At 48.6% G+C, this 10,332-nt stretch overlaps 1 protein-coding gene across 1 annotated transcript in view; it reads left to right on the forward strand.

Moving 5' to 3' along the window:
- Cnih3 (cornichon family AMPA receptor auxiliary protein 3) overlaps window positions 1-10,332 on the forward strand; it is a 119,628-nt gene that overhangs the window by 49,998 nt on the left and 59,298 nt on the right. Inside the window, exons 2-3 of the mRNA XM_021198459.2 lie at window positions 1,573-1,641; window positions 5,138-5,185. Of these exons, the coding sequence (XP_021054118.1) occupies window positions 1,573-1,641; window positions 5,138-5,185 (117 nt within the window). The remainder of the gene's footprint in view (window positions 1-1,572; window positions 1,642-5,137; window positions 5,186-10,332) is intronic.

Consider the following 10,332-nt stretch of genomic DNA (forward strand, 5'->3'; position numbering starts at 1 on the left):
TCCTCAAATGCTTCAGCCCCTCTTCTCCTCTTCTCTTCCCCCATCCTCTCCCTCTCCCTCTCCCTCTCCCTCTCCCTCTCCTCTTCTCTTCTCTTCTCTTCTCTTCTCTTCTCTTCTCTTCTCTTCTCTTCTCTTCTCTTCTCTTCTCTTCTCTTCTCTTCTCTTCTCTTCTCTTCTCTTCTCTTTTCTCCTCTTCTCTGCTCTTCTACTCTCTTCGCCGCCCCCCCCCATCCCTGCTTAATAAACCTCTTTCACGTGGGAAAAAAAAGTGCTTCAGCCCATGATTTCTTGGCCTCATCGTGGTCAGGCAGAGCATCATGGAAGGAAGCCATGGGGCAGAGGAGACCTGGTCACCTCTTCACTGCAAAGTGGTCAGCGAGGAAAACAAACCAAAACCAAAACAACCTAATAAAACCAAAAAGATCTAACTCCACTATGCTCCACTGCTTTAAGGTCTTTATTGCCCGGTATAGCAATGGTTGGGAGAGTGCTTGCCTAGCGTGGAGCTCTGAGTTACCACCGTGTGAATGGACTAGGGTGGCGCATGCCTGTAAATCTCAGCATTTAGGAGATGGAGGCAGGAGAACCAGGAGTTCAAGATCATCTTCAGGTCCATAGTAAGTTCAAAGCCAGCCCAAGGATACATGGACCCCTGTCTCAAAAATCCAAACAAACAAACAGACAACTTCCAACCTACTAAAGCACCCACCCACTCACCCAAACAAACAAACAAACAAACAACCCCTTAACACATGGGCCTTGGATAACTCAAGATCCAAACTATAGTGATGAGGAGACTTTACTGGGTACACTCAAAGCCTCCCCCCAAAGAGAGGAGAGTCCCAGGGTCAACCCCCTCTGTGTTCTGCCTCATGGTCTCCCGTAGCAGCCAGGGCGGCCAGGTGAGAAGGAGGCTTCTGAACCTTTACCCTCCTTTGGTCCCTTCAGTGGAAGGGACATGCCTCACCCTGTGATTGCAGAAGGTGTCTTCCCTCTTCTCCTCCTCTGACCAGTGGGGGAACCCTAGCTCCCCAGGGGGCTTGGAGTCTGTATCCAGAGGAGCCTCTAAGGTCTGCTGTAGTAGGCCTGGCCTGCCTGGGGGCTGCTGACGGAGGCTTTGGACATGCAGAGATGGTTCTCATTGTGACAACTCAGCATCCCTTTCTTTCCTCCTGTCCCTCTAATTTCTATTTTCTTATAGTTGCTACCTCTGCCAAATTTAAATGAAAAGTATCGGTTAGAGGTTTTACACTTTTATCCCTTTACCAAACTTGGGTCCATCAGATGGTTTCTTTACATCTTTGAATAGACCCCATGAGGAATAGAAAAATGTTAAAAAAAAAAAAAAAAGAAAGAAAAAGAAAAAGAGTTCCCTGGGAAGTTTCAACACAAACATCACAGACAGAGACAACCCATCGCCAGTTTTGACAGCGGCTGGCCCCCGGCCAGCTTTGTGTGGCCAGCCTCCTCTCTGTCCTTTCCTCCTGTGGTGTCTGGGGGCAGAGCTGCAGGTTTTGGTGGTTGCACTCACCGCATGCGCACAGGATCCTGACTGTGTGTGCTCTGTTTCAGATAATCGCCTTTGACGAGTTAAGAACGGATTTCAAGAGTCCCATAGACCAGTGCAACCCGGTTCATGCGGTAAGTGGCAGCACTGGGGGTGTGCAGGCGATGTCCCCATAAGTCACCCAGCTTGTGAAGGACAGTGGAGGTTTTAAAGAGCAGAGCAGAGAACCTACTGTCCAGGTCCGGCTTCTAGTCCTTGCTGGCAGTTGTTATAGAGTCCTTCTTGCTGAGCTCTTACAACCTATCACCGGTCCAGTGTGGTGGCTCCTGTAGCCCAAGGGAGGGATCTGCTGCACTGTGGGGCTGAGTCCTCAAACCCTGGTGCCAGAGACTTTCTGTTCCTTATCTGGCACCATGGACAAAGGCCCCGTGTTGGCCAGCAGATCTGTGGGGTGTGCGAGTGCCATGTATGGACCTCTTGTTCTGTAGGAGGTGGGCAGTGGTAGGGGTCAGCTTGCTGTACATCAGGGAATCTGATGCAGCCTGGTTGATGAGCTCTGGGTTCAGTTTCTGGATGTCTGGTCTAGAACCCAACTCTGCCCATCTCCAAAGCCCACCTGCTGACTTCCAGCTCAAGCTAGTTCTTGAAAAGACCTGGCTTTATGATACCTGAATGCCCCACCCCGCCCTTTGGCACAGCAGGTTTTGATTCTATAAAGCAGAGCCAAACTCTTTCAAAGTCAGCTATAAAAAGCAAACTGGGTTAGTTGAAAGTACCCCTAAGAAACGCTTGAAAGTTTAGTGTTTTTCATAAAAGTTGTAATTTTTAAAACCCGTTTTAGTCTCTGCTACCAGCCTTACCATCCACCTGTGATAATTTGGCTTTGCTAGGCCTAAATGGTTTTGCCCAGAGGCTCAGATCTTTCTGGACACTGAGTTTGGCACTAATAGTGCACACCTGCTCATCAGTACCCATCGGTGCTCAGAGTGGCTGGAAGCCAAGTGTGCTCACTTGTGAGTGCCAGGAAGCCAGGACCCTGAGCCTACTCCTCCAGCTTGTCTAGAGATTTCTGGTAGGATTCCGGAGCAGAATGAACTAAAACGTATCCAGCCCCTGTTTCCACCATGCCAGTCCCATGCCAGGTCATAGGCACCCGGTGAGACCTGGTGATGTTTTTACAGAGTCTGTTTTTGGCTTATCTCGACAAGTCCTTTATTTAGGTTAGGACTTGAGTACCCCTCCCCCCACCCTCCACTGAGAGGGCAGGGGCAGGTGCTTCTGGGGGAGAATCGTGCAGAAGCAGCAGTCACTAGGTAGCATCCAGAACTACTGGTTGGAAACAGAAATGGATACTGAAGGATGAAGGCATGGGCCTCTCTCCATTTCTCTTCCTGTGGTGCTGAGGTGGAGCCCAAGCCTTTGCATACACTTGAGACAAATGCTATACCACTGAACTGCGTTCATCTCTCTCTCTCTCTCTCTCTCTCTCTCTCTCTCTATCTCTCGTAAACTCCTATTACTACTACAGTTCTAATTAGTTATTGGGTTAATTAAGGAGCTGAGTCCTGTGGAACCCAGACCAAAGCCTGGGGTGCCCCTGAGGAAGAGGGATTAAAAACAAAACTAAAAACTCCTAAATGCTGTAATTAGGTGAGCATATAGATATGGTATGGTTTTCCCGGTTGTCAGGACGGTACATCCCAGCAGGGGATGAAATGCTTCACCTACATCATTTAACTGTCTCCAGTCCTCTGGTATCCTCAAAGCCTCCAGAACCACATTCCAGGTTCTGAAACGTACAAACTTGTTTCACTGGTTGGTGATTCTGGCCCTAGAGGAACTTGGGTCCCAAGAACTTCCTAACTGTGCAATGCATTTCCTCTCTCTCTCTCTCTCTCTCTCTCTCTCTCTCTCTCTCTCTCTCTCTGTGTGTGTGTGTGTGTGTCTGTGTGTGTGTGTGTGTGTGTGTGTGTGTGTGTGTGTGTGTGTGTGTGGTAGTTATAGAGTGAGATCTTTGTGCATGCCAGGGAAGCCCTCTACCACTGAGCTCCATTTAGAGTTAAGATGCCCTAACACTTCAAGTACTAATGAAACGTTTGGTGGGGCTCTTCCAGGGGTGCGAGGGTTCCCTTACTATCCCCCACCCACCCTGGGGAGTCTCTGTCACAGAGACGGGCAGTGTTCCCCCCCACAACCCCGAAAGGCTCTGGCCTGCTGGAGTGTGTGGGTGTCTTATGCTGCATGTGCATCTGTATGAACTCTGTCCCGTGTAACTTGTCTTTCCTGGATACTAACTCATCCTGATGCGGCTCCTTCCTCCGGACTGCTGGGCTGCATAGAGATCACCACATTTATGATTCAATTAGAGAACCTGAAGTGTCCCAGTCAACTGCCCCACCCCCACCCCGGTCCACAAGGAAACTCATTACCATTATGTCGGCAGCAAATCACTTCGGTAATGAAGCGCCAGAGATACCACAGCTGTGTTCAGCATGGCTCGGAAATCTTGACAAGTTACAGCAGAGAGAGTGGAAGTGGGGGCGTTTAACGTCTGCTGTGGGCAGCGTCCTCTGTCCGGCTTCCTAACCTCTTTCCCTGGAAATATGCCAGTCCTTGGAGACAGATGGGCTTCTAGAAAAGTCCTAGCCCAGGCAGGACACAGTTGGGAGCTGACACCAGGGAAGGCTTCTTCCTCCAAGTACACTCCCATAGAAAAGGCAAAGCAAGACGGTAGCCACTAATGAGGATGCAAGCGTGCTGGTCCTTGAGATCCAGGGAGGTATCTGGGCCTGAGACACCCAATGAGCACATGGTGGCCACTCTGCAGCCAGGCCACCGGCCGTGTGGGCGTGGAGACTTCCACTATAGGAAGGTGAATGCTGAACGGGGAAGGAAGAATGTATGCTTTTGCTGGGAGTGTTTTCTTAAAAAAAAAAAAAAAATAGGTGCACCATGTGTGTACATGCTCATGTGTGTACACACGTGTGCATCAACCAGAGCTTGGTGCCATGTGTCTTCACCAACTGTTCTACACGGGCTTTCTTTCAGCTTTTGTTTATTAAGGCTGGTTCTCTCACACGACTAGAAAGATAGTTCGGTTATGATTCTGTACTGTTCTCAGAGAGGACCAAGTTTGGGTCCTAGTCCCCACATAGGTTATAACTCTAGCTACAGGGAATCTGATGCCCTCTGCTGGGTTCTGTGGGTACCTACACCCACGTCCACATACCTATACTTGATCATACACATATGTACACAATTAAAATCATCATCATCGTGATAAAAGACAGGGTCTTTCACTGAAGTCTTGGATTTGCCGAGACTGGCTGGCAAGCAAGCCCCAGGTACCCTCATGTCCCCAGCACTCAGATTACAGATCAATGTCACTACTCTGGGCTCATTGTGTGGATTCTGGGATCTGAACTCTGGTCCCCTTGCCTGCAAGTGACCCCTGAGGAGGTAGATGCAAGGCTTTCAGACTGGGAAGAGCCACTGGGTGGGCGTCCCTGGCACATGCCCCGGCTGGGTCTCTGGTGGGTTCTGTTTCCTCTGCTGGGGTAGCTTTCATGCTTCTCAGGCTCTCAGCCCAACCTTAACCTCCTCTCTCCTTTCTTTCCTGTGCATCCCCAGAGGGAACGGCTGAGGAACATCGAGCGCATCTGCTTCCTTCTGAGAAAGGTCAGAGGGGCTCCAGGTGGATGGAGGAAGGGTCACAGAGAAAGGGGTCATCAGGTGAACGGCAGCAGGGAGGGCAAGGTGGGAACAGGCCTCCGTTCTTTGGAAACCTTCAGAGGCAAGAGGTGCTAATTGCAGGAGGTAGCCTTCAGTCAAGTGTCAGCAAGACACTGGGTATGACCAAAGGCTCTCTGGTTGGAGTTGCGGAGTTTCTCTTTTCCACATGATTATTGACATTTACAGTTTCCGCCTCCTCCCAGGCTCTGTTCCTGTCTGTGCTGGGCTCAGGATTTTAATAACACCTCCTGACATAAGGAGGGTTTTAACTAAATGCTGGGTGTCCTGAGGGTTGAGCCTGTCACTCAACCTTGCAGTCTAGCCATTCAGCACAGCTGCCCTAAAGCTCCTTCTAGGAGCACAAAGGTGCATGCATGCCGCTCCTCGGGGTGGGCGTTTGCCACTGTCTGTTCAGTCTCTGTCCTCCCATCAGCAAAGCTTAGAGAACAGAGACTTGTGGGTGAAACCAGCGAGGTGCACAGCCTTGACCTCAGGACAGAGTGGAGGGTGCAGGCCCCAGGAATCTGACCTCAGTGCAGAGTGGAGGCCACAGGCTACAGGGAAGCCATCTGCCTGCCTAACTGAGCACCCCACAATGCTGTCAGAAAGGAGAGAGTTTTATGAAGTTTTAAAGTTCTCTTCTGTATTTTGCTGGAGAGAGTCTGATTGAGAAGCCAATCATTTCTCTAGTTAATTACTTGCCCCTTTAATGTTTTCTGAGAAACCCTGTTTGTTAGAATTCCACATCTTACTTGTCTCAGCAGGGATGCATGCTCAGATAAGAGCATGCACTCGATAATATTAGTGATCCAAGGAATAAAGAATAATTTAGAAAATAGCATATAATTTGCATCAAGATATGCAAATTACTTTGTAGATACCATCACAGACACCAGCAGCACACTCCGGTCACCAATTCCGCATCTCTGGTTTGTTCTTTAAGATAACGCCACCGGCCAGAAAACCGAACTGTTGCTTCTCAGGCTCCAAGTCCCTGCCCTCTCCTCCTGAGCATATCACACTGTGTTCTCTGGCAGGTGATCATCCATATTCATGAGTCTTAGCCTTAATCTGCCTTCTACTGCCTGCCCACAGACTGATCACTGGAGGAAATGGCTGGCCCTTGCCCCTGTGAAGGTCCCACTGCCTACAGTCTTAAAGCCCAAGGTTTTTCCAAGGTCAAAGGGAACATGTGAAGTAAACTGTACAGGAATTAGCTTTGACATATGCAAATTTGTATGTAGTTTGCATATGCCCCTCTAAACAGTAGACGTATTGTGTTAAAGCAGTGTTTTAATCAGGGACTATTATTATATTCCAAGTGCCTTCCCCCTTCCCCCTTCCTTTCTGGTTGCTGTTTCCGATGCTAGTTAGACACAACTGTTGCTCACTCTGCTGAGCAGCGTGAGGGAAGACAGTCCAAGATAGACATCAGAGGGCACGGACACTGAGCTGAACGCCTCGGGCACAGTAGCTGTTCAATATCGTCCCCTGTAGCCTCACAGCTCCCTGGCTGTGCAGTGGCCAGCACTGCAGCGCTGCCGAGGCAGAGCCCAGTCAAGTGCCTACCCCTTTATTCCTTCCAGGTGTCTCCGTCCTGCTCCAGGCTCTTGCCACAAGGCTGACTTCCAGCTTAGGATGCTATCATCTGTCCTTTGTCCCTGGGTCTGGTTGCTCTGGTAATGGTACCCAAGACCATTTTCATTGATGTTGGCTGAACATGATCTCTATGAGTGTAATTTTGAGTTGTTGAGACTTCTGCATCTGGCCATTGGGCACTTGCTAGAGCTCACACATCCTTTAGCTTAACTTGGTAACTCCAAAGGCTATTCTCATGGATGTGCTAAGGTGTACTACCCATGCGGTCTGTCTCTGCTACTTGAATGCCAACTCTGGAAGGTCATGATGTTGAGCTGATTATCAGATGCAGTTACAGTGAGTGAGAAGCAGCATGTGAGATTCTTGCTCTGTGATTGTTTGTTATGTGAGTTAATAGCTATTTAGGACTCTCTTGTTAGGAGCACTGTCATAGTCTTCATTTTGGGGGTGCCAGGACAGTACCAAATATCTATAGTATACTGCCCTAAATATGGCATTTATTTATTCATTCATTCATTCATTCATTTATTTAATCCATCTTTTTCATGACAGGGTCTCATGCAGCTTAGGCTGGTCTTGAACTCATGATGTAGCAAAGGCTGGCCTTGAGCTCCTCATCCTCCTGCCTCCAGATTGCCGCTTCTGAGATTACAGGTGTGTGCCACCATGCCCAGCTCGCCTGTATTTTAAAATAACTGCTAACCCCATGTCATATTCATTTTCTACTCAGAGGACTTGGAGCCTCTGTGGTCTCACTCATTCCCTCTGTGTTCATAACCCCATGCTCTCTGAAGTCGGCATTTAGCTCCACACTCCAATGTATGCTCCCAGCCAGATCCAGGTTCTTTAGGAGTAAAGAACTGTGGTTGTCTTAGTCATGGCTCTATTGCTGTAAAGAGACTCCATGACCAAGACAACTCTTACGAGAGAAAGCATTTAACTGGATGCTCGCTTACAGCTTCAGGGGCCTAGTTCATCATTACCAAGGCAGGGAGCATGGCAGCGTGCAGGCAGATGCTGGAGCTGTAGTTGAGAACTGCATCCTGATCTATAGGCAGAGGGAGAGCGCCAAGCCAAAGCCCACTTCAGTGATACACTTCCTCCAACAAGGCCACACCCACCCCACTAAGGCCACACTTACTCCAACAAGGCCACACCCACTCCAACAAGCCACACCCACTCCAACAAGCCACACCCACTCCAACAAGGCCACACCCTCTAATCCTTTCAAATAGTGCCACTTCCTGGTGTCTAAGCTTTCAAATATAAGAGCCTGTAAGGGGGAGGGAGGGTGACATTCTTATTCAAACTACCACAGTGGTGAAGTCAGCAAACATCCACCTTCCAATCCTGCCTGTGACCTTAGCATTTGTGTGACCTGTAGGGTGTGGCTCAGGATGGCTCTTTTTTCAAGAGGATAACACTGGGTATGGAACACTGGGCCTCATGCATGAGAGGCAAATGCTCTACCACTGAGCTACATCCGCAGACCTCAGGGTGAGAAAACAATAAGAATTCATCTGCCTGGCATTATCCTGAGAATACATACTTAAATTAGATAAAGCATAAATGTCGTACACGCGTGCTCAACACCTATCAAGTGTCATTGTTAGTGAACTGCCCCTCATGTCTCCTAAAATCCCTATGGCATTTCCATGGGTGCACAGGTTGAGAGGATGCTTTGACTGGTGGCGTCCTCCCATCTACTAGGTAAATACCATTGATGTACAGGAGACAAGTGGTACAGCCTGGGCCCCTCCCTCCTGTTGCTCATGTTTCCAATAGGCTGCGTTCAGATTCCCAGGCTATGAGCAGTTGTTAGGGATGGTATGAAGGCCCCACGGTTCTAGTTAGCATCACTACCTTCTGGGAACTGTAACTTCCTGTGGGAAGCAGGTGTGGCCAAGCCCCATGATCCTTGTTTACCAAGAACCTGAGCCTGCGCACTTGTAGGATCCTATGCTGTCCACCTGATGAGTCACTGGCCTATCACCGCACGCCCTGCCTGCATGCATGNCTCATGTTCAGAGCGTGCTGAATGCTGATTGGATCCAGGAGAGGGGGGAGGGATAAGAGGCAGAGGACTGATGAAAAACAAAAACAGGATGAGCAGGAGATAAAGATGAGAGTTGTTAGAGAAACCTTCCTTGGCGTTCGTGTAGATTTTTTCCCATCTCTGCCGGTCGGAGTGTGGGGTTGCAGCATCTGGTGGCCCGTATGGGGAAGAAAAGAAGAAAAGGCCAAGAAAGAAGCAGAAAAGAAAGCAAAAGCAGAAGCCAGGCGGAAGGAACAGGAAGCCAAAGAAAAGCAAAGACAAGCTGAATTAGAAGCTGTTCAATTGGCTAAGGAGAAAGAAGAGGAAGAAGTTAGAAAAAGAAAAGGCAGAAACTTCAGAACTCGTGCAAGAGCTGGAATGAGAAAAAGGAGCTATGGGGGAGTTCCATGGTAAGTAAGAATTAATCTAGCGCTAGGAAAAGGCTCCCCAGTAGAGGGACAAAGCTAGGCTTCCCGGTAGAGGGACGAAGTTAGGCTCCCAGTGTAGGGACGGAGTTAGGAAAGTCTAGCCTCCAAAAGGGACAGAAAACCTCAGATACGAAGCCATGGGAACCACCACTTCAAAAGTGAAAGTAAAAACCACATTAGTGCGGCTTCTCAAATGAAGCGGAGTTAAATTAAAAAATGAAACTCTAGACAAATTCTTGGAAACAATAACTAAAGAGGCACCCTGGTTTCTAGAAGAGGGCTATGTGAACCCCCGATATTGGGAACAACTAGGTTGAGACTTGCAGGCAGCGGATTCGACTACCCTATTACCGTTGGGCACGGTAGTCATTTGGAATTTAGTCAAATTTTGCCTGACAGAAAAGAGTGGAAAGTATACTGCCGAGATAGAAAAAGGGGTAGAAGCATTAGAGGAAGTAAAGGAGGTTATGTCTCAACATAGTGATCAGCAGAAAAGGAGGCTAAAAGACAGGCGAGTACTGATGAGAGCACAGAGGAATCTTCAGATAGTGGAGACAAGCTCATGGGGCAAGGAAATTTTGTGAACAACCAGACAGGATATCCTCTACAAGTATATGAACAAATTAATAATTGTGTCCTCAAGGAGTGGAGAATGCTTTCAGGGACAGGATATCTAGGATCCAGCTTGTCTAAAGTTATACAGGGGAGAAAGAATCTTTCTCCGATTTTTTAGCCAGGTTGGTTGAGACTGCAAGTAGAGTCTTCCCAGATGTGGATGCAGCCATGGCACTCGTCAAACAATTAGCCTATGAACAAGAAAACAAGGCTTGCAGGGATGACATACAACCCTACAAAAATAAGACAATGGATGTCTGGATAAGAGTGTGTAGAGATGTCATGGATACCCCTCTTACTAATCAAGGGTTGGCTGCAGCTATTTTAACAGGCATACAAGCTGGTCCACTAGGTCAAGGAAACCAACCTACTGCTCGGAAGGGCCTGTCCGGTGGATGCTTTTCCTGTGGCCAGGC

This window comes from Mus pahari, chromosome 5 (genome assembly GCF_900095145.1).
Source record: "Mus pahari chromosome 5, PAHARI_EIJ_v1.1, whole genome shotgun sequence".
Taxonomy (NCBI): Eukaryota; Metazoa; Chordata; class Mammalia; order Rodentia; family Muridae; genus Mus; species Mus pahari.